Below are 24,001 nucleotides of genomic sequence, written 5' to 3' on the forward strand. Positions count from 1 at the left end.
TAACTTCAGTTATAACAATACCTTAGCAACAAGTATAATTTTTATAATAGCTTTTTTGTTATTTTTAAGGTTCATTGTTAGTGTCTGTTTTCATTTATGAATATCTGGTGTAGATTTTGTAGTGTCCAAGTTTCCAGTCGTTCTTTTGGTTTTTATAATTTCGGTCTTTTTTGATGGACCGTCAAAGGTGTTGTTGTGATGCATCTTTACAACTCGATCTGTTTGTTGTTTTGTGAGAGTTTTGTCAATAGGTCGTACTGCCTTCATAAGCAGTGTTTGGCAATCTTCTGGTTTTATAAGATGAGTGTTTGGTAGAGTTGGTTTTCTGATTGTACATCATTTGCGGTAATATATTCGAAAAACAGAAGCCATTTGTCTGTAAATTCTGTTGTCTTGGGGTAGATTTCAGCTTGAATAAAGCCTTCTGTTATTTTTTCTGATTATGAAGTGATCCCAAATCCTGGTATACCAGTGTGGGTATTTTCCGTGACTTCGATGCCTCTTTTTTCCTGAAGAGCTGAGATTTCCTTATTCTGCCTGCTCTACTGTACCCCCCTCTTGTCCAGTTCTTTTTTTCTGAAGAGCTGAGATTTTTCCGTGCTACCTGCTTTACTGTACCCCCCCCCCCAGTCCACGGACGCCCATGGCTCAGTGGGGGAGCACCTGCTTTGCATGTCAGAGGTCCCAGGTACTATCCTTCCATCTCCTGTGCGAGAGAACAACCTCAGTGGGAAACTTTGGAGAGCTTGTGGGAGGGGCAGTGCCCAGCAGTAGGGCTGAGAAATTTTTGAGTGCCCCTTTCTTGCTTCTCCAGCAAGCCCAGGAGCCCTTCTGAATGTCAGAAGCAGCTGAGGGCGGCCTCTGCCCAGCCAGAGAGGCTACTCTAGGCTGCCTTGCGCCGGCTCCTCTCTTTACAAAGTCACTGCTATTAATATCAGGTAATGAACATAATCTCTGGGTTAAGCTCTCCTCTTAAGCGTGTTGACTACTCTGGTGTTTTGCGGACAGTCCTCTTTTTTCCCCTTTCCCTGTGCTGTTGCTCAACACGCCAACCTTTTCGGCTCTCCAAAGCCCCAATCATAATGGAAGAGCCCCACACATAATGGAGAAAACTCACATTAGGAATTTATTAGAGGTTCTGAATTCTGCAAGGCTGTGGTGAGATCCCCCAGGCAAAGTTGACACGCACAGTAAGCTTGCACAGAGCAAAGCACACCTGAAGCCTTTTCCCCGTCCATCCCAGCCCCTTCTGCAGCTAGGGGGAGATGAGCAGATCCCCCATCTCTTTGGGGGTCCGGATCTCCGGCCACTGGAGCCTTGGAGCAGAAGGCAGGTGAGTCTCGCAGCCGGCTTTTCTTTCCTCCTTTTCTCTTCCTTTGAATGTTAACTTGGGCTTGTTCCCCCAGATGGATGAAGGCTTAAAAAGCAGAGTGGATGGCAAGGGTGAGCAGTGGGTAGGGAAAACTGCTTGGCTGGGGAGTTTTTGTGGCACAGATAAAGAGGATTTAGTTTGGGGAGGGGACCTCGGTCTGCAGAGCCGGAAGGTGATGACCTTGCTGGGATCTTTCGTTATTCCACAGTCGTTACATCCTCGAACTTGCTGTTTTGCAAATATTGGAGGAGTGCATGGGGTTTAAAATCAGGAAAGCATTTGGGGTAACCTTGGAGACTATGCCCACCTCGCAGGTTTAGCTGGGGTTGATCCTTTCTGAGTCTTGAAGAAGGGGGTGGACAAATTTTCCTCTCGTTGGGGCAACCTTGGAGATTAGGCTGGCTTCCCAGGTTTTAGCTGAGTTGTTCCTTTCTGAGACTTGTTCAGTGTTTTCCCATGAGAGGAAAAAGTTGTCTGCCCCCTTCTTCCCCGCAAAAGCTAGAAATCTTCTCAGTCCAGACTTCTTTTTGCAGTCTCTCTGCCGCATTCCTTTACCTTCCCCAACTCTGACATGTAACTTTCTAAAGAAATTGCAGGTAAGCGTTGGTTCACCGTGAAATCCCAAAACAAACCATGTCAATCCCTTTTATTTGGACCAACTGGAATAATACAAAGCAGTGTGCAAGATTCCATATTCCCCAAAGCTCTTCTTCAGGCTGAATTTTTTTAAAAAAAGGCTTCCAATTACGATATATGTCTGTTGCCTTCATGCAACAGGGCATTTGATAGTTTGCAGTTCACATCCTTGCACGTATCTGGGCTGTGCAATACTGAGCGCGCTGCATCTTGAACTGTTTCATTGGACTTGTTTGCTACAATGACAATAATATGTTGTTCTCCACTCTGAGCCCGCTTGCAGGGAGAGCGGGCAGCAAATTTAATAAAATAGTAAAATAAGATCTGAATCTTAATAGCACTTTAAAGACCAACTCGATTTCCAAGGCATGAGCTTTTCGAGTCAAGCTCCCTTCCTCAGCTATGCGAAGGAAGCTTTGACGCTCGAAAGCTCATAACCTTGGAAATCGAGTTGGTCTTTAAGGTGCTGCTGGACTTGGCTTTGAAAGAAAGAGCTGTGACGGCTGTCTCTTTCCAAGGAGAGCAACTCCCAATGATCAAGGTCAGGGCTCATTTCGAGGGGGAACGCACAGGAACACAGTTCCAGCAGTTCCCCAAAGAGGTCACATGTCAGGTGGCCCTGCCCACCTGACTCTTGGCCATTTGGGGCCCATTTCGTCCTGGATTGGGGCCAAAATGGCCCAGATCGGGCCTCTGACGGGTGGTGGATCACTCTCTTGCTTAGCAGCGGCCCGATCCTGACCATTTTGGGCCCCTTTTCAGCCCTTTTCAGCCCCTTTTTGCCATTTTGGGCCCAATTTTGGCCCTGAATGGCCAGGATTGGGTCCAAAACAGCCAGAATAGATGATGCCAGGGGGCGTGGCATATGCAAATCAGTTGTGCTAATGACACATTTCTGGTGCTGTCAAGGGCGTGGCATATGTTAATACGTTATGCTAATGAGTTCCTCCAGCTCTTTTTCTACGAAATGACCCCTGTTCAGGGTGCTATTTCCAGTCAGTAGTTTCCACCTATGAAACTTCACTGGCCCTATTCTATATTAGCCAGTCCCCACCCTTAAAAAAGGTGGTAGATGATGCGGTATATTCTGAAGCAAGTTTATCACATATTCATTAATAAGGCATCTTAATTATAATAATGTACAAATGAAACCGGAGGACTTTTTGTTGGGTTTAATGCACAAACAGTTGGAAGGTACACACGGCACATATTTTTGGATATGACAACAGCCACGAGATTGTTATATGCTCAAAAATGGAAATCTACTATTTTACCTACAGTAGAAGAGTGGCTGAAGAAAATGATGGATTATGCCGAAATGACTAAACTGACGTCTTTGATCAGGGAAAAGACATTAGATAAATACGTGTTTATCTGGAAGCCCCTTATAGACTTTTTGTGAGAAACAGAAAGAGAATATGTGCTTTTGAAGATTAAGGAGAGAGAGAGAATATCTAGATGGAAAGGAAAAGCAGTTATTGATGCTAATTTTTATAACCAAGGTCAATTTTTTTAAAAACAAAACTTCATTATAAAAAATGTAATGAGGCATCTTAATTGTGATACATAGCATCAATCGCTTGTATTTTAGTTCAGAGTGAGGTACACCAGTACTGTATTAATGAAAAGTGAAGGGTTGAGGTGGTAGCATATTGAAAGTTGCCCCCTGAATTTTGGGGCCCATGTGAGCTTAGTTCATTGTTCATACTGGGGTCCCCAACTTTTTTGAGTCTGTGAGCATCTTTGGAGTTCTCTCACAGGGTGATGGGTGCAACTACAAAATGGCTGTGTCAGGGACGTATTATTCATAAAGCTCACTAGGCCAAAGCCTAGGGGCCCCACAGGGACTAGGGACCTGTCTTTTTTTTTTTTTGCTGAGGCACACCCCCCACATAAATTACCATTAATTGATTCTCTTATATAGCCTCTCTTAATAAGATAATTAACTGCTTCCTTATTGAAATGAAACAAATTGTCTGTTATATTAAAACAATTATTCATACATTATATATGCACTCTCCCTGTCTCTCTCTCAAAATGCCAACAGCAACTGTCTCTCCCTCACTGTCTGCAAAACCAGAGCTCTTTGCTTCCTTGTAACAAATTTAGAGCTCCACACTTGAAAGGAAGACCTGCCTATCAAGCTAAATTGGGCTTAGATTGGGGTTTCCAGGGCAACAGCAGGAGTTCAGACAGTTCAGGCAGTCCCTGCCTCCGGTTACCAAGGGAATTGATTGCAGGTGCCAGACTGTCTGGCTTGATGAACAGCAACGAACGACGACCACCTGTTCGTTTAGAATGGGGCCTCACAAACAGCTTGTTTGCGAACAGCAGATGGGGCTGTTCGTGGCTTTTTTTAGTTCGTGTTGCTATTCGTGCCCATCTGGACTCCCATGGTGGTCTCCCATCCACGAACAAACCAAGGACGCTGCTGCTTAGCTGACAAGATCAGGCTAGATTGGACTATCCAGGTCAGCACTGATGGGGCTTACTTCTCAGCTAATGTGGTTAAGATCTGGCTGTCAAGAGTCAGGAGTGAACAGCGGGGATGTGTCTGTTGTGCACTAGGAACAAATACCTTTTAAAAAAAATCTGCAGCAAAGCAAATCAACCAGGATGCGGTAGGCAAATTAGGATGTTTGCATGCGTTTATTTTGCATGGGTTACGCTTGCGTCCGGCTCTTCACCCGTAGAGCACAGAACACCTTCCTTTTGATTCCTACAGAGTCTATCCTCCAGGTAGTGCTTCGGAACTAATGGCTTATTATGATTTGGTTCCCTGAAAACCCTCCTCTGTCATGGCTTTAGCTGTCTTCTGGTCTTACCCTGAGGACAGCTCAATTTCGGTTAACCAAAGAAGAAGCAAATGGATATGCAGCACACTGCAGCCCTGCTGCTTTCCTCATGAGAAATCCTCCTTCGTCCTTCTGGCGTCAGAGAGAAGCATTGCCTGCCACGCTCGTAAGCTTCTCTTTGCAACCTTGAGAGCTTGAAGCGTGCTTTAAAAAACGGGTAGAGCTAGGTTTTCAGGCTGTTTGTGACTGTGCCTGGTAGCAGAGTGTGCATGTGTCAGCTAAGAGGACAAAAACGTCCGCAGGTAGGATTGTCAACCTCCAGGTTAGGGTTGCCAGGCCCTCTCAACTTCCTGGCGGGGGGATTGGGGCCTGGCACTTACCTGTTTTGATGGGGAGTGTGTGTGCGCCCCTGCAAGCATGATGATATCACTTCCGGGAAGTGACATCATCACGCAGTCCATGGGCGTGCACCCGCACTCCACACGGGCCCAAAATGCACCTGTTTCGGCCTAGATTGGGCTCTTTGGGGCCCGTTTTGGCATGGATCGGGCCTGTTTTGAGCCTCTGCAGAGCACAGGAGCGCTCCTGCACTCCACAGCAGCCCAAAACTGACCCGATCTGTGCCAAAATGGGTGCATTTGGGGCCCCTGCAGAGGGCAGGAGTGCTCCTGCGCTCTGCAGCGCCCCCAAAACAGGCCTGATCTGGGCGGCAACAGCACACAGGAACATGTAGTGCCGCAGGGGAGCGCACATGGAAGGCGCGCTCCCCCCTGCTGGCCAGGTGAGGGGTGGGGGCGGGGGATCCCCTGCCCCCGATGGGGGTCTGGCGTCCCTACTCCAGGTAATAGCTGGGCATCTCCCGGAATTACAACTGATCTCCAGGCCCCAGAGATGAGTTCCCTGGAGAAAATGGCTGCTTTGGAGGGTGGACTCTGACATCACTTCCCTGCTGAGGTCCCTTCCTTCCCCAAACTCCGCCCTATCAAGGCTCCACCCTCCCAAAAAAATCTCCAGGATTTTCACAACCTGGAGCTGGCAATCCTATCCACAGACCTTGGTTTGGAGCCTGTTGGAGAATGCTTGCTAGTTCCCACCCTCCTGGTAAATTATAACGCCTTTGTGCCGGGACCCACATCACTTGTACATTCTGTCCTGAGATGCTCGCAGTTATGGCAGCTCGTCACAGATCTAGTTAAGCAACTGCTTCAAAGGCGGGCCTTCAAATATCTATGCCAACAAGGGCCCCAGAGTCCCTTCTGGATCCCCTTGAAGGTTTGAGCTTTGAGTGCAGCAACTGCAGACTCCTTGGGGACAAATACAGAAGCTGTGGTTTTGCTATTGCACATGCTAGCGTGCTCTTAGGGTAGTGTGCGCTCCTGATTGGCTGCCTCTGTGCTACTGAGGAGCAAACCTGACAAATCAGCCTGCCTCGCTGGGTGTTGTGTGTTCATCCCAAGCTTGCTTGCTTGCTTGCTTGCTTTCTAAGGAGAGCTGTTTTGTATATGAGAAGCGAATGAACACCAGAGAGGGTTGCCAGCTCCCCTTACCCTCCTGGTGGTGTGGGGGCGGGGAACCCAGCATTCACCTTTCGATGTTCCTTGTGCATGCACAAGGTGTGCGCGTGCTCATGGTGTGGTGCGATGACATCGCTTCTCGGAACGATGTCGTCACACCCATAGAGTGTGTGCTTGTTGCATGCTGGCCCAGGAGGCTTCTTGCCTCACAGGCCCTGTTCCCCGGAGCCTTCCCCCCCCCCACTGGCCAGATGAGTTCCAGTGGGGGGGGGGCAGAAGCTGGAAGCAGGGGGATCCCCTGCCCCGCCTGGGGCACTGGCAGCCCTAACACGAGGCTGCTTCTTCCAGGAAAAGAGCAAGATTTGAGTCCAGTAGCACCTTAAAGACCAGTAAGAGTCGAACCAGCAGAGTGCAGATTTGCAGCCCAACCACTTAATCCCTATGCTACAGCAATGAGTGTTGTTATTATCCCCCCAATACAGCTGGGGAGCTGGGGCTGAGAGGAGCAGCTTGCAGAGTTCATGGCAGCTGTGGGAATCAAACCAGCAGAGGTTGGTTCACAGCCCGACCACGTAACCCTTATGCAACAGCAGCTCTTGGCTGACTTCTGCTTCTCTGGGTGTTTGGATGGCAAACGGGCCTGGCGTGCTCTCGAATGCCCTCCCGGTGAGATGATCCGTTTAATTGTTTTGGGCAGAGTGCCTGTCGACGCTGCAAGCGTTGCTTCTCCAGCAGATTTGGAAAGGTTATGGGTAGGAACGCTGAACTCCCTTTTGGCAATCCGGGTCACTTCCTTGGGTTTCAAGATCTTGGTAGGGCCATGCCCACTTTAAATGAATGAGTCCTATGATGGGCTCCTCGTCCTGTTTAGAGTGGATTTACAAGATCTAGAATTGACCAGATGCAGAGTAAGTAACCATTAGGAATAGCAACTTCATGGACAAGAATATTTGAGTCCAGTAGCACCTTAAAGAGGAACAAGATAGCCCGGGTATAAGCTTTCGAGAGCCAAAGCGCTGAATGCTTGCTTTTCTGTTGCAGACCGACATGGCTGCCCACCTGAAAGTTAACTTTGTGGTGGGTTGCTGAGCAGTTAGCAATCGTGAGCAACGCAGGCAAACTTTCCAAGTTTGCATTGAGGAAAAACACTTTGCAAGACGTTCCTTGGCAAACTCCGCAGGGCCAGCGTTGCTACTTCCCAATTTTATTACAAGGTATTTCATTACTGCTAGACCCTCTTTTTATGTAGGCCTGGGCTGGCCTTAACCTTAGAAAGACACAAGCACTTCTCCTGTTTTCAGTCTTCTGTTGGTGAACAAGGGGAAGATGAACACGTGCTATGGCTGTGCCTGATGCATAGAAAACCAACAGGTGATGATGTATTGTCGAAGGCTTTCACGGCCGGAGAACGATGGCTGTTGTGGGTTTTCCGGGCTGTATTGCCGTGGTCTTGGCATTGTAGTTCCTGACGTTTCGCCAGCAGCTGTGGCTGGCATCTTCAGAGGTGTAGCACCAAAAGACAGAGATCTCTCAGGGTCTTTTGGTGCTACACCTCTGAAGATGCCAGCCACAGCTGCTGGCGAAACGTCAGGAACTACAATGCCAAGACCACGGCAATACAGCCCGGAAAACCCACAACAACCAACAGGTGATGCTTCTCTTGGCATGGATCCTGCAAGCTTTGCCTGTTATATTTCTGTGCGGCAGGCTGCTATTAGTAGCGCAGGAGCAGGGCTAGTGAAAAAGGTGGCAACTCAGCAATGCACCCATGCGTGCAAGCATCGATTCCACCCCCTTCTTTTTTGTTGAACATAACCTGGGATCAGAGACCGCACGTCAGCCCTAATATCCTGAAAGGGGCTGACTTTTCCCCACAAATCCTGAACAAGGAAATTCGATTGCCTTATCCAGGAACTAAAGCAACAGCGTCCTGCTTTCTTTCACTCACAGGATGTTTTAAAATCCTGTACCCGGCCCAGATTTGCACGGCTGCCGTGGCTGCAAATTCATCTGCAAACCAAGAGGCAATATGTCCTGAAACTGGGAAATGAGAGGAAAAACAAGGGGGCCTTTCAAAGACTGGCTATAAATAAGCCGATCTGTCCCATCTTTGGCACGCTGGCCTGGAGCTGTGCCCAGCAGTTTATCCTGCTGGCCAGAGGCCATCCAGTGGTGCTGAGTTTCTCCCACGTGGTTGCCAAGCACGAAAGACCTCTTTGATGAGGCTTATCTTCTCTGCTCCTTAAAGTGCACTCAGAGCGATAGCAGAAAGGTTGCTTAACTGACCTTTGCAGAAATGCCGGGGATGTCCAAATATCAGTTTGCCAGTTGTGCGGTTTCCTTTGCGGGGTGCTGTGGCATTGCCACCGGTTGGCTAGGTCTCCCCAGGGCTTTTTTTCAGCAGGAACGCGGGGGAACGGAGTTCCGGCACCTCTTGAAAATGGTCACATGGCTGGTGGCCCCGCCCCCTGATCTCCAGACAGAGGGGAGTTTCGATTGCCTTCCATGCTGTGTGGAGGGCAATCTAAACTCCCCTCTGTCTGGAGATCAGGGGGCGGGACCACCAGCCATGTGACCATTTTCACCGAGGGCAATTTAAACTTTAAAAAACTCCCCCCCCCCTTGTTCCAGATGACCCAAAGTGACGTCATTGTGTGGTCCTGTGCTGGCAACCCACTGAGTTCCACCACCTCTTTTCCCAGAAAAAAAGCCCTGGGTCGACCACTGCCAGGGTTCGAACTACAAGCGTCCGAATGCCTGTCGTGTGTGTATGTGGGGGGCTTTCTCCAGCCCTGTGGTTCTTAACCTTGAACCCACTATACCAGTTGCCAAATATGCAGCCGTTCTCATCAAATGTCTCCCAAGCCTCAAGTAAAAAGTTAGGACATGGAAACAGCACTCTTGGCAAAGTGACTTTATTTATATAAGTATATCTAGGATGTTTGCAAACAATCTCAGGCCTGCAGTAAGTGACCCCCCCCTCCCTCGTGTTTGAGGGCCGTCAACCAACTCAAACATGAACTTTGATTTCTGATTGCTTTGTGCCAGGAGGAAACCAACAGAGAAGAGGAAATTCTGGCTTCGGCTGAGAAAGTGAGGTTTTTAAATCTAAGAAAACCCTGCAGATTTGCCGAGACTTCTTTAGCATGGAGAGCTGTTTTAGTCTGTAGCAGTAAGAAAGAGAAAGAGTCCAGCAGCACCTATAAGACTTAACAAAATTTGTGGAAGAGTATGAGCTTTTGTGAGCCGCAGCTCATGAAAGAGCCAGTTTGGTGTAAAGAGCACAGGACTCTAATCTGGAGAACCAGGTTTGGTTCCCCACTCCTCCACTTGAAGCCAGCTGGGTGACCTTGGGACAGTCACTTAAGAACGGCAGGACTCTAATCTGGAGAACCAGGTTTGGTTCCCCACTCCTCCACTTGAAGCCGGCTGGGTGACCTTGGGACAGTCACTTAAGAACGGCAGGACTCTAATCTGGAGAACCAGGTTTGGTTCCCCACTCCTCCACTTGAAGCCGGCTGGGTGACCTTGGGACAGTCACTTAAGAACGGCAGGACTCTAATCTGGAGAACCAGGTTTGGTTCCCCACTCCTCCACTTGAAGCCGGCTGGGTGACCTTGGGTCAGTCACAGCTTCTAGGAGCTCTCTCAGCCTCACCACCCCACAGGGTGATTGTTGTGAGGGTAATAATAACATACTTTGTAAACCGCTCTGAGTGGGCATTGAGTTGTCCAGAAGGGCAGTATATAAATAAAATGTTGCTGTTGTTGTTGTTACTTCTTCAGATACAGCTAGAATGCGAGTCCATCTGTCCTTATATCTAGGAAAATGAAGTGATTACAGAAGTTGAATGATAATTGCCGGTGAATGACAATGGCAGGCGTGGTTGAATAGAGTGGGGCATGCAGAGAGGTAGTGAGTGTGGAGGAATTAGCATTGGTAGCGAGACAGGAAGTCCAGATCTCGATTCAGTCCAGGTGGATGCATTGTCTTCCGCTTCTTTATCAGTTGCGATTCAGCAGTCTTGGTATTTTGTTTGTTTGTTTTTATCATTCCAGCGTAAGGAGATGCTATGTGTTTATACCTGTCCTGCTCTCTGCTAGTCTTCTCTCCTTTGTCTGAAATTGCACATGTATTGTAAAGCAGAGAGGTTGAAAGTATGATTGTAAATCATCTGTCTGGCACAGCCGTCAGATTCAGGTGGGTGGTCATGTTTGTCTGTAGTAGAAGAGAAAGATTCAGGTCCGGTAGCACCATAAAAGCCAACTGGATTTCCAGGGTAGGAGCTTTCGTGAGCCACAGCTCACTTCTTCAGATACAGCTAGAATGTGAGTCCATCTGTCCGTATGTCTTGGAGAGTGGCGTGATTACAGAAGTCGAATGATAATAGCTAGTGAATGACAAAGGCAAGCGGTGATTGAATAGGGTGGGGTATGCAGAGGGATAGGGGGTGTGGAGAAATTAGCACTGGTAATGAGACAGGAATCCTACGTCTCGATTCAGTCCAGGTGGATGCAGTGTCTTGAGCTTCGTTATCAGTTGCAATTCAACAGTCTCTCTTTCTAATCTCTCTTTGAAATTCCTCTGCAGGAGAACTGCTACTTTCAGGTCAGCAACTGAATGTCCTGGAAGGTTAAAATGTTCCCCCACTGGTTTTTGAATATTGTGGTTTCAGATGTCAGACTTACGTTCTTTGTTGAAGGGACTGGCCAGTTTGGCCAGTGCAGAGAGTGGAGGGGCATAGCTGACACGTGGTGGTGTAAATCACATTGGAGGATGAGCAGGATTATGAACCCGGGATGCTACGGCCGATGTTGTTGGGTCCACTGATGGTGTTGCTTGGATCTATATGAGAACAAAGTTGGGTTCTTCAGGTTCAGGTGATAGGACGTTCTACTTGTTGGGAGGGTGCGGCCCAAGTCTCTCAAGGGAGGGGTCATGGCTTAGGGGTAGCACATCTACTTTGGCACGCAGAAGGTCCCAGGTTCAATCCCCAGCGTATGCAGTTAAAAGAATCAGGTAGGAAGTGATGTAGTCGAAAGATCTGTGCCTTCTATCTGGAGAGCGGCTGCCAGTCTGAGCAGACAATACCGATCTTGATGCACCGAGGGTCAGATTCGGTATAAGGCAGCTTCGTTTGAATTCGTGCATTTCCCCCTCTTCTCGCCTTTTAGCAACAGCAACGCAGAATCCTTTGACAGGCTGCTGCCTCCAGTGGGCACCACACAGTCCCCACGGAAACGGACCACCAGCCAGTGCAAATCTGAGCCCCCCCTCCTGCGGACGAGCAAAAGGACAATCTACACTGCCGGCCGGCCGCCTTGGTACAATGAACATGGCACGCAGTCGAAGGAGGCTTTTGTCATTGGTGAGAGACCTCATTGGCAACGGAGTGGCATTTTGAATGTTTTGCAATACGGTAATTCCCTTGTATAGATCTAGGATGCAGCCATGTTTGGAATATGTGCGCAGTTCTGATCAGCACTCCTCAAAAAAGGATGTTACAGGGCTGGGAAAAAATGCAGAAGAGGGCAACCAAGTATATCAAGGGGTTGGAGCACCTTTCCAATGAGGAATGGCTGAAGAGTCTGGGACTTTTCAGTTTAGGAAATATATTGCTCTGGGGGGGATACAGGAAAGGTTTATAAAATTACACATGGGGTAGAGAAATAGGATAGAGAGAATGTTTTCTCCCTTTCCCATAATACTACAACACAGAGGCAGCCAGGGAAGGTGACGTACAATCGAATGGACAAAAGGAAGCATTTCTTTGGTTAACTCTTGGAGTTGACTGCCAATGGACGTGGTGAACGTAGATAGCTCGAAGAGGGGGTTGGACATTCACGGAGGAGTGGTCCATCAATGGCTACTGCTAGCCGTGGTGACTGCAGGGAAACTCCATACCCAGAGGCAGGAAACCTATGAAGACTAGTGCAAGGAGACAACATTAGAAGATCTCGGCCTCTATGCCCCGTTTGTTGGCTTTCCACGAAACTTATTGGCCACTGCGTGAAACAGGTTGCTAGACTTCCACTGGTCCAATCCAACAGGCTCTTCATATGATTTTGAGCAGACATTCTCAGAAACTTCTTCTACGTCTTAGAGCTTTGGGAGTGGATCCCAGTAAGTCCGGAGGGATGAAGATCCACTCAGAATAAAACGGAGAGTCAGTGTGGGTTTCCACTAGGGAGATTTCCCCCCAGGTGGAACGTTAGTTGCATCCCAAGAAAAAGGGCAAGGCAGAGGAAAGGCGATCCCAGTATTTGTTGAGACAACCAAGTCCCAATCTGTGTTTGTTATGTAAGCTGTAGAGTGATTAAATTGCACACAGCGGAATAAACTCCTTTGTTTAGCTCTAGAAAACTACTTTACTACATATTAGGGTAAAGAGTACATTTAGAAGAAAACAAAGAATTGCTAACTGACTGCTCCATCTTGATGGTCCGATGAACAATAGAACAAAGAAGAGCAAACCCCTAATATATGTTGGAAGCTAATTGCCCTCCCCAATAAACTAGTTACCCAATAGAGAATCCTAGATGTCTTCATTAAGCATAAAAACTCTTCTTTTACTGGCGGGAACTTTAATTCACTGCCTGTGATCTTACGCAAACTAGCTATCTGGTTAAACAAACAGAACAATATAACCCTTTCATGGCTGAATGTAAGAAACTTGCTAAAATCCCAAAAATCTGGAAGCCAACTTTTGAGTTGCTACGAAGCATCGTGTCCAGATCACACTCTACGCTGCTCTGGTTAGACCTCACCTAGAGTATTGTATTCAGTTTTGGGCACCACAATTTAAGAAGGATATAGACAATCTGGAACGTGTTCAGAGGAGGGCAACGAAGATGGTGAGGGGTCTGGAGACCAAGTTGTATGAGGAAAGGTCTGAGCTTGGAATGTTTAGCCTGGAGAGGAGACGCAACTGAGAGGTGATACGATAACCATCTTCAAGTACTTGAAGGACTTTCACATAGAGGATGGCACAGAGTTGTTTTCCGCTGCCCCAGAAGGTCAGACCAGAGCCAATGGCTTGAAATTAAATCAAAAGAGTTTTCTGCTAAACATTAGGAAGAACTTCCTGACAGAGCGGTCCCTCAGTGGAACAGGCTTCCTCGGGAGGTGGTGGGCTCTCCTTCTTTGGAGGCCTTTAAGCAGAGGCTAGATGGCCATCTGACAGCAGTGCTGATTCTGTGAACCTCGGCAGATCAGGAGAGGGAGGGCAGGAAGGGTTGCATCAGTGCTAAGTTCTCGTGGCCCCTTCTTACATGCTCAGGGTAATGCCGGTTGCCACTTGGGGGTCAGGTAGCAATTTCCCCCAGGCCAGTTTGGCTAGGGATCTTGATGGCGTTTTGCCATCTTCTGGGCATGGAGTAAGGGTCACTAGGGGTGTGGGGGGAGGTAGTTGTGAGTTTCCTGCATTGTGCAGGGGGTTGGACTAGATGACCCTGGAGGTCCCTTCCAACCCTAGGATTCTATGATTCAATGAATTTGTCAGATTAAAGATACGAATTGCTCAATGCCAGGGAAGGAAAATATAAAAGTCGGCTTAGTTCTCAACTGCTCCATCCCCCTGTCTTTTGATCATTCTCCCTTGTCCTCTTTCAGGTCTTGGAGGAGGGAGTGCCTCTGGGAAGACCACCGTGGCCCGAATGATTATCGAGGCCTTGGACGTCCCTTGGGTGGTCCTCCTGTCTATGGACTCCTTCTACAAGGTAAGGGAAAGAGGCTGGGTTGGAAGCCGCCACTCGACCATGTAGCTTTTACATATCTTTGTCGTTCATCGGAAATAATAAAATGCAAAGTGGAAATGTCATAATGATTTTCAAATCAGAATGTCAGGGTCCACAATAACAACAACAACAACAACATTCAATTTATATACTGCCCTTCAGGACAACTCAGAGCGGTTTACAAAGTGTGTCATTATTATCCCCGCAACAACAAACACCCTGTGAGGTGGGTGGGGCTGAGAGGGCTCTGAGAGAGCTGTGACTGACCCAAGGTCACCCAGCTGGCTTCAAGTGGAGGAGCGGGGAATCAAACCGGGCTCTCCATTTTCATCCCTCCATACTCTCTTGCGTCTCGGTGGTACAGTCCAACTCGGGTTGCCGGCCTCCAGTGGGGCCTGGCGTTCGCCCGGAATTACAACCAATCTCCAGATTTCTGTGGAGAAAATAGCAGCTTTGGAGGGTGTGGTATACTATAGAGTCTAGGAGAACAATTTCCCTTCCCAGGCAATGGCCCCCTCAGGAATTTCTCCAAGCCTAAGTCCGGCCACGGCACTTCTGTACTCAGCCACTTGGGTTTGCCACGTTATAAGGTTGCTTCTTTCCTTCTCCCTTTTGTCTCTCTAAGGTGTTGACAAAAGGACAACAGGATCAAGCAGCCAACAACGATTACAACTTCGACCACCCCGACGCCTTCGATTTTGACCTGATCATCTCCACCCTGAAGAAACTCAAGCAGGGCAAAAGTGTCAAGATTCCCATCTATGACTTCACCACCCACAGCCGCAAGAAGGAATGGGTGAGCTGGATGACTTGAGTTCTGCACAGATGTTTTATGGGATCCGGGAAGCTCCCCCCATACACACACACCAGCAATAGTCCATCTTTTGGTGTTGTCATGTGTTAGAAGAGCAAGATTCAGGCCCAGGAGCACCTTAAAGACCAACTAGATTTCCAGGTAGGCTTGTCAGTCCCCTGCTGGGGGCAAGGGATCCCCTACTCCCACCCTGTTATAACAAGAACAACAACAACAAGAACAACATTCAATTTATATACCGCCCTTCAGGATGACTTAGCACCCACTCAGAGTGTTTTACAAAGTATGCCTTCATTATCCCCACAACAAATCTGTGAGGGGGGTGGGGCTGAGAGAGCTCTGAGAGAGCTGTGACTAGCCCAAGGTCACCCAGCTGGCTTAAAGTGGAGGAGTGGGGAATCAAACCTGGTTCTCTTGATTTGAGTCCCTCACTCTTAACCACTACACCAAACTGGCTCTCTCCCCCGACCCCACTGGCCAGCGGGAGGGGAATGCACCTCCTGGGGCACACTCCCGGTTGGTATGGCACGCTGCCACGTGCCGCAGCGGCCCGATTCAGGCCTGAATCAGACCGAATTGGGTCCGATTCGGCCCCCTGCGGCACGCCGGGGTGCTCCCAGGGTGGCACATGGCCTGCACATTGATGTCACTTCCCGGAAGTGACATCATCGCATGAGCCAGGAGCGCGCATGCGAGGAGGACATCAAAAGCTAGGTGCCCGCCCAGGCAGTAGGGGGGACCTGGCAACCCTATATCCAGGGCATGAGATTTTGAGTGTCTGAAATAAGCAGCATTTCTGTACCTGTCAGAACCCAAGATGGCACTTCTATTGGGGCCAAAGCGTGCTCAGACAAATATGAGATCCTTTTTATCTCTTTGAATCTTCCTTTGGCGGCGGGGGGTGGGGGTGGGGGGGTTGTGGTGGCTGCTAGAATACATCATGAACAACCACATGGGAATTTGAGATTTCCTCTTTCACATACTTTTAAGAATTCTTGAATTAGAGACTGCAGAGTTTTCCAGTAACAACTAGGAATGTATCTACGCTTGCTGCATTTTAATTATTTATTCATTTTCATTATTTATAGTCCACCTATCTCCCTGAGACTATATAGAAATTTATGTGAAGACAATTCTTTCCTTTATAGAGGTGGGCACGAACGGCGAAAAAAACGAACTGCGGTTCGTGGTTTGTGCATTTTCACGAACCACGAACTTCCATCTTTCTTTCTTCTTTCTTTGATTTCTGTGGGGCAAGTTAGCGAACCAGTTTGTGGCTGCTTTGCAGCGGCACGGAAAGGGGCATTTAAACCTGCAGATCAGCTGCTTGTTGGGGAGATCCCTGACAAGTAGCAAATCATTTAAATAGCAGAGCTGTTTAAATGGCCATTTAAACTGCGGGTCAGGCTTGGCTGGCCAGCCAGGAATTCCCAGCTGGCCAGCTAAGCCCCCGCCCACAGTTTAAATGGCCATTCCCCCGCTGCTTGGAGCGGCGAGGAAATGGCCATTTGAAGAGCGGGTGGGGCTTGGCTGGCCGGCCGGGAACTCCTGGCCAGCCAGCTAAGCCCCACCCACGGTTTTAATGGTCATTTCCCCGCCACTTGGAGCAGCGGGGAAATGGCCATTTAAAGAACGGGTGGGACTTGGCTGGCCGGATGGGAACTCCTGGCCGGGCAGCCACGCCTCATTGTTTAAATGATCAGCTGCTTGTCGAGGATCTCCCCGACAGACAGCTGATCCACGGGTTTAAATGCGCCTTTCCGTGCCGCTTTGCAGCAGCACGGAAAGGAGCATATCAGTTTAACACGTACCAAACGAACCAGTAGACCAGTTCATGGAAGTTCATGGAAAACAAGCTTCCACGAACCGCTGGGTTTTGGTTCGTGTTCCGTTTCATGCCCAGATAGATCTGTTAAAGAGATGGACAGAATATGCCTAAATAAACTATTGACAGATGAAATTTCAGCTATTACCAAGGTAACAGCTAAATTCTGTGCTCTGGCAATTGTTTTCTGTTTTAGAGTTATATCAGTGCAATCCTAAACAGGATTACTCCCATTTAAGCTCATGGGTTTAGACTGGAGTAACTCTGTTTTGGATTGCACTATTAAGTGTCTAACCTGATTCTCTCCCATTTAGGAAGGGAGCTAGATTGGTATCTCTGAACTTTCTCCAGATCTCTCACTGCGAATGCTAGAAGGGAAATACTTGGGGACAATTTAATGTAGTAGTTATCCCAACGCCCCAAAAGGTTATTCATGACAAAGTTACCATTAATCATAAACTCTTTTCCTCTCCTGCCCTTTTCCGTTGTTTATTGGGCGTCTTATGCTGTCTGGCTGAATTGTTTTCTGTCCTTTGTAATATGCTTTGCGTCTCAGTGAGAAGGGAGGGCAATAAAGGAAGCAAATCAATAAAATAATAAAAAGTGCTTTGTAGTTACAGGATCTGGGATGAATGGGCTGTCGACTGCTCAAATTCATTTCATCTTTACAAATCTTTTAAAAGAAAATTCTTTTGGCAACAGACGCCTCCATTCACAATCAAGGCACGTCCAGAGAAGGTGTCAATTCGCTCCTTTCTGCATCCCACTTGCTTTTTTTGTTTACTTCTCTTTCTTTTAGGCTGCTTGAACTTCTTTCTCTGGCCGTGTGTCATTATCTTTCTCCTCCTCTTGACTTTTCTCTCTTGGTTCCAGAAAACCCTTTATGGAGCCAACGTAATTATCTTCGAAGGCATCATGGCGTTTTCAGATAAAGAGCTTTTGAAGGTAAGAGCGGATCTCCGTCCTTCCTGAAACAGCCTGTAGCACAAAATGAAAGGCGACGTAGGATTCCAGCAAAGGTGCATCGGAGCTAAGATGCCCTGCTACATTTTGAAACATCGATCGTCTTAGTCTGACTTCGCAAAGGGTCCTGCGGATCCTTAAAAACTCACACGTTTATTGTGATGGGGTCGTGTGGGTCCCAGTCTGATGAAGTTGTCTTTTAGTCTGACCCAGGGCTTTTTTTCTGGGAAAAGAGGTGGCGGAACTCAGTGGGTTGCCCTCTGAGAAAATGGTCACATGGCCAGTGGCCCCGCCCCCTGATCTCCAGACAGAGGGGAGTTGAGATTGCCCTCCGCGCCGCTGAGCGGCGCGGAAGGCAATCTCAACTCCCCTCTGTCTGGAGATCAGGAGGCGGGGCCACCAGCCATGTGACCATTTTCAAGAGGTTCCGGAACTCTGTTCCCCCACGTCCCCCTTGAAAAAAAGCCCTGGTCTGCCCTATAAAAACTGCCACTGAATTTCTGTGCCTTTAAAGCACTGCAGGACGCTTGCCTGCGGCTGCGATGAAATTTGATAAAGGAACATTTTTAATATATTTATTTATTTTGTTTGTTTGTTTGTTTGTTTGTTTGTTTATTTATTTATTTCAAATTTCTATTCCGCCCTCCCCACAAGTGGGTTCAGGGCAGATAACATATTAAAATACAATAAAAAATTCATCTACATTAAAACAACAGTGCTTTAATACACATTTAAAACAGGATGGTGGACAGCCTTCACAGGGAGGGTTAAGATTTTATACACCCCTTTTTTGAGGCCCAGCCTCAGCCATATGCCTGGCGGAACAACTCTGTCTTGCAGGCCTGGCGGAAGGATAGTAGGTCCTGCCGAGCCCTGATTTCAGCTGACAGAGTGTCCCACCAGGTGGGAGCCAGGACCAAAAAGGCCCTGGCTCTAGTCGAGGCTAGATGGGCCTCCTTGAGGTCAGGGACCACCAACAGCTGTTTGTCCCCTGATCGGAGTGTCCTCCATGGAATATATGAGGAGAGACGGTCCTGTAGATAGATACGCTGGTCCCAGTCCGCACAGGGCCTTGAATCTGATCCTGTACTCCACTGGCAACCAATGCAGCTTGCTTAAGATCAGTGTTTTATGTGCCTTATTTGGCACTCTCATAATAACACGCGCCGCTGCATTTTGTACCAGCTGTAAGCTCCAGGTCAGGGTCAAGGGCAGCCCCGCTTAGAGCGAGTTACAGTAATCTAGCCTAGAGATGACCGTTGCTTGGATCACTGTAGTTAAGTCACGGGTTGACAGGTAAGGGACAAGTTGCCTGGTCTACCGCAGATGGAAAAACGATGAAAAGTTGCCACATCTGACCCCCCCCCCCTTTTTTGTATAATTGTGTTGTTTCACTCCAGTTTGATGTCCACACCACAGCTGGTTTGTCAACTGCTTGGGAACGAGAGAAGTTGTTCTTTCTCGCAATGTCGTCCTGCAAGTCACAAACCACCCAGCCAGCGCGATGACATTGTGGCACCGAGTAGCCCATCAGAGTTGGCTGTGTGTGAATGTTGCAAAGTCAGATCCGAGCGAGAGCAAAGCCTCTTGCCCTCACTCTGAGCGGGAAGACATTTTTGCCTTCTTTCATTGGCCCTCAGATTGAACTGGGAGGGGCACTTTTCCGTGGCAATTCAGAGGGGTTTTGCACACTGCATCCCCCCGTTTCATCTCATCTGGGCTCTTTGTCCATTTTGAAAACAGGAGAACTATAAGCAGAAATTGATCTCTGTGTTAAGTCCCATCCAGTTGCAGCCATCAACCCCCCCCCCCCCAAAACTACTCCCCAACTACTCCCCTTCCCCTGCTTTGACACCCAAGGGACCTTGCAACCCTAATCCAATCTAAGTTTAAAACCATGGCCCACATCAAAAGGGCATTACAGTGTATATTCCAAAGAGCAAAAAAGAGCTGCCCCCCTTCCTAAAGCAGACCCCTACCTTGTGGAACAGAATTGCCACAACAAGTGTGAATTGGCTGTTCTGTGCAAAATGTGAAGGAACAGGTGCATGTTCCGGAAGACCCACGGACTCATTCTGGGAAGTTGCTCCCCCTCCGAGCTACGCCTCACCTTCCCTTCACATTTGCTCGCTTGCTGCAGCCGAGGTAAGCGTGCCTTCGGCGGAACAGTGAAAAAGCTGTTGGGGGCTTGCAAATCAATTTGGAACGTGAGCCAGGAGTGGCTAAGGAGGCAGAAGGCCAGTGTCTTGTGCAAGCAGAAACGATCTTGCCTGACTGTGATTGGTCTCTGAAAAGTTGCTACCGATCAGTTCAGAAGCACGTAAAGGCCTGACACAGATTTGCGGCCGGGATTTCCTAGGGAAAGCTTTTTTGCTTCGAGTTCGTTACAGCTTCAGCTGGAACAAGAGTGCCCTCCAGTGGCAAGTGCAGGAATTTTCATCGGAAGGGTGGTGGAAGTTTTTGCTGTTTCCTTACTAGCTCAGGTGAGCCTGATCTCGTCAGATCTCAGGAGCTAAGCAGGGTCGGCCTCGGTTGGTAATTGGATGGGAGACCTCCAATGAAGACCAGGGTTGCAGAGGCAGGCAATGGCAAACCACCTCTGTTAGTCTCTTGCCCTGAAAACCCCACCAGGGGTTGCCATAAATCAGCTATGACTTGAGGAGAGGATTTCATTTCATTGCCTCCAATCTAGACGGGGAGGGAATCGGATGGGACCACAAGCATTTAGTCATGTCTACCTATTAATGGAGCACCTGGGTGAGGGAGCCTGAGTCCTGTCTCCTTCCCACCTCATGGTGGTCCTTTCCATTGTTTGTGCAGCCAGGCGAAGCTTTGAAGCGTGGAGTCTTTCTACACGAGACGCCTCAGCAGGTATTCATCAAGAGTACAGAAATGCAGTGTTAGCTGGGAAGCGTAGTTTAAAAAGACAGAGCCAGCAGAGATCGCTTCTCAGACGGTTTGTTAGTTTCATCTTCACCTCCCCTGTCTAAAACTGTGTGATAGATCAAACCGACAGGGAAAAGCCCGGATAGTGGTAGCTAGCAACAACAAGTCCGGGAATGAACCGTTAATCAGCAATTGAGTAGTAAAATGTTCTATTTTATATAAGTGCAAAGTGCAAAAGTGCAAAAGGTGTCTTAATAAATATGCGATTCTAATAAATACAATAAATACAAATACAATTAATCCAAGTCCTATTTCTATGTCCAAGTCGTTGTGGTGAACGCTTGTATCCAGCAGAGCTGTAACGCCGCAATGGGCTCACTCCTAAAAGTCACAGAGTTGAAGAGAAGGTGATTCCAGTCCAATCCAAACTATGATAATCTTATTCAAAAATGTGCCACATTTTTGAATAAGATTATCATAGTTTGGATTGGACTGGAATCACCTTCTCTTCAACTCTGTGACTTTTAGGAGTGAGCCCATTGCGGCGTTACAGCTCTGCTGGATACAAGCGTTCACCACAACGACTTGAAATAGGACTTGGATTAATTGTATTTGTATTTATTGTATTTATTAGAATCGCATATTTATTAAGACACCTTTTGCACTTTTGCACTTTGCACTTATATAAAATAGAACATTTTACTACTCAATTGCTGATTAACGGTTCATTCCCGGACTTGTTGTTGCTAAAACTGTGTGATGGCAACCAGAGGGCAGTGAGGAATGGAAATGGGCTGGAGCTGCCTTCCAGAGCCTGGCTTGGACCTGGAGAGGTTATAATGGGCTGAAGTTTCCCTTCTGGCACTTCACAGCCCCTTCACACAGCTCCAGTGTGTAGCCCTTCACATGTCAGATGTCTCGTGTAGAGAGACTCTTCCTTGGGCCCTGATTCCAAAGTCCCCCTGGAGGGCTTCACTCATGGCCCAGCTCTCTGAGGGCCAAGCTACACATGACGAATGACACTTGAACAGCAAGTATATTTCTCCCTGTTCACTTGCCCTCCACTCAATCCACTTGCCGTTCAAGTGTCATTCGTCATGTGTAGCTTGGCCCTGAGCCGCCTCTTTCCTTCCAGAAGCAGCTCTTTTGTATTGTTTTATGATGCTACCATTAGCCTGACGAACTGACCAATCACAGGACTTTTGTTTCCTGTAGGCCTTCTGTAGGGTCTAGCTATTCGTGATGGTGAATTTGCTGCTCTGGACTATACATTGTGGTTTCTTCTGGGAAAGTTAATTGCTGGGATTGCTTTATCGAGGAGGGGAGGGGAGGGGGGGGTTTTCTCCAGCCAAAAAACTGCAGAGGTGGAAAGAATTAAAGCTTTCCAGTCTCCTCCTTGATAAAGCAATACAGACAGCTATAATTTGCAAAAGACAAAATGGTTGTTTAAAATATTCCATCAAGTTGCAACCGACCTATGGCAAGCCCATCGAGAGGTTTTCAGGGCAAGTGAGAAGCAGAGGTGGATTGCCATACCCTGTCTCGGCAAAGAGATCCAGAGGAGTTAGCCGTGTTAGTCCACAGCAGCAAAAGAGTAAAGAGTCCAGTAGCACCTTTAAGGCTAACCAGCTTTATTGTAGCATAAGCATCTGACGAAGAGAGCTGTGGCTCTGGAAAGCTTATGATATAATAAAGTGGGTTAGCCTTAAAGGTGCTACTGGACTCTTTACGATTTTGTCTCTGCAAAGTCTTCTTTGGCAGTTGTCCATCCCAATACACACCCGGGCTGACCCTGCTTAGCTTCCAATTGCTAACAAGATCGAACTATTCTACACTACCTTCCCATCCCCATTTAAAATACGCACGGACAAAACGGGGAGGTGTAGACGAACCCAGTTCTCCCTAAGTTGACAAAAGCTGTACCTGGCCTGTATTGTTTTGAACCAAAAGTGGAAAGCTCACATGGTTGAATTCCCTGCAAAAAGAAATCTAGCCTGTCAGGGAGAAGCCTAGGCTATAACCCTTTTCCCGGATGTTGAATTTTCTATGTTCAAGGAATTACGTTTTGTGCATGAACCCTGCATTTGCTGTCTAACTGGAAACCGTGAGTGATGGAAGCCCTAGCTCTGCCCCAGTCCTTCTCCTGGTTTCTGAAAAATGACCAGATGGAACTCCCAGGGCTATTTTCACAAGGGCTGGAAATACTTGAGCAGGGAGCTCATTTAGTTAGAAGGATTTTTTCTTGTGCTGTGCCCAGCGTCACTTTGGCACTTGCAGGCTCTGTTTCTGAAATATGTTCCTCCTGCCTATAGGCCCTTCTTTATTTTATTTTAATTTATTTATGAATTCGATTTTTAGCCCGCCTTCCCCGCGAACAGGCTCAGGGCAGGGTTCTTGAAAGCCAAACAAAATTTTGCCAAGTTGTCGTGAGGATAAAACAGAGGAGAGAACGTGGGCATCGCCCTAAGCTCCTTGGAGAAAGGGCAGGATGAAAATCTGTGTTAGATAAAATGCTGGGAGTGGGAAGAGGCCGACAGGAAATAGGACGTTACAAGATACATTCTGGTTGTCTGTGTGTTGCTACAGCTTCTCGACATGAAGATCTTCGTTGACACCGACTCGGACATCCGCCTGGTTCGGCGCCTCCGGAGAGACATCAGCGAGCGCGGCCGGGAGATCGAAGGCGTCATCAAACAGTACAACAAGTTTGTGAAGCCGGCTTTCGACCAGTACATCCAGCCCACAATGCGTCTGGCCGACATCGTTGTCCCACGAGGTAGGTGCCGGGTCCTAGATCCATCCTGGAAGATGACTGCCTGCTTGAGTTGCATTTTTGTAGCTCCTCGAGGCTCTTGAAGCTTTACTTATAAAGAAATATCCTGGAAAATTGAGGTAAGAAACTGTCTAGGAGCTTTTAAGGGCTGCAGAAGCATTGTTTATGCTGAGTGCAGTGTTGGTTAGTTCGATATGGGGGGTCTAGAAGGAAAAGGAAGGGTCATTTCCTGTATGACTGGTGGAAGTTTAACAGTTGGCCTTCTTGGATAACTCTTTACTCTGGACCCATTTTCAGTCTGGTTTCAGGCCAGGCTTTGGGACGGAAATGGTTCTAGTGGCTTTAGTTGATGACCATCTCAATGTAGGCACAGGACATGCTCCCTTGTTGCTCCTCCTGGATCTGTCTGCACCCTATGATGCAGTGAATAATGCTTTCATGTCGCAGTATTGGGAGGCAGAAATAGGTTTCAGGGGAGGTGCCTGAGACTGGTTTAAATTGTTCCTCGTGGAACGGTCTCAGAGGATTACCGGTGGAGACCAGCTATCTTCGGTGTAGGAACTACCTTGCAAGGTTCCACGGGGTGCAGTCTTACTCCCCGTGTTATGCAACCTCTGTGTAAAGCCTTGAGAACTCATTCATAGCTATGGAATTGGATGTCATCTGTATGTGAACGGCACCAGCTCC

General features: G+C 48.0%; 1 protein-coding gene across 4 annotated transcripts in view; it reads left to right on the top strand.

The window, feature by feature from the left end:
• The window catches only part of UCKL1 (uridine-cytidine kinase 1 like 1), a 66,186-nt gene that overhangs the window by 16,803 nt on the left and 25,382 nt on the right, over positions 1-24,001 (top strand). For 3 of the 4 annotated variants that reach the window (XM_054980099.1, XM_054980098.1, XM_054980102.1), the window contains exons 2-6: positions 11,492-11,685; positions 13,929-14,035; positions 14,679-14,849; positions 17,566-17,637; positions 23,128-23,317. In XM_054980099.1, the coding sequence (XP_054836074.1) occupies positions 11,492-11,685; positions 13,929-14,035; positions 14,679-14,849; positions 17,566-17,637; positions 23,128-23,317 (734 nt within the window). Of the gene's footprint in view, positions 1-1,018; positions 1,334-11,491; positions 11,686-13,928; positions 14,036-14,678; positions 14,850-17,565; positions 17,638-23,127; positions 23,318-24,001 lie in introns of those variants that run through there. The other variant, XM_054980101.1, reaches the window with a different exon arrangement.

This window comes from Eublepharis macularius, chromosome 5 (genome assembly GCF_028583425.1).
Source record: "Eublepharis macularius isolate TG4126 chromosome 5, MPM_Emac_v1.0, whole genome shotgun sequence".
Taxonomy (NCBI): domain Eukaryota; kingdom Metazoa; phylum Chordata; class Lepidosauria; order Squamata; family Eublepharidae; genus Eublepharis; species Eublepharis macularius.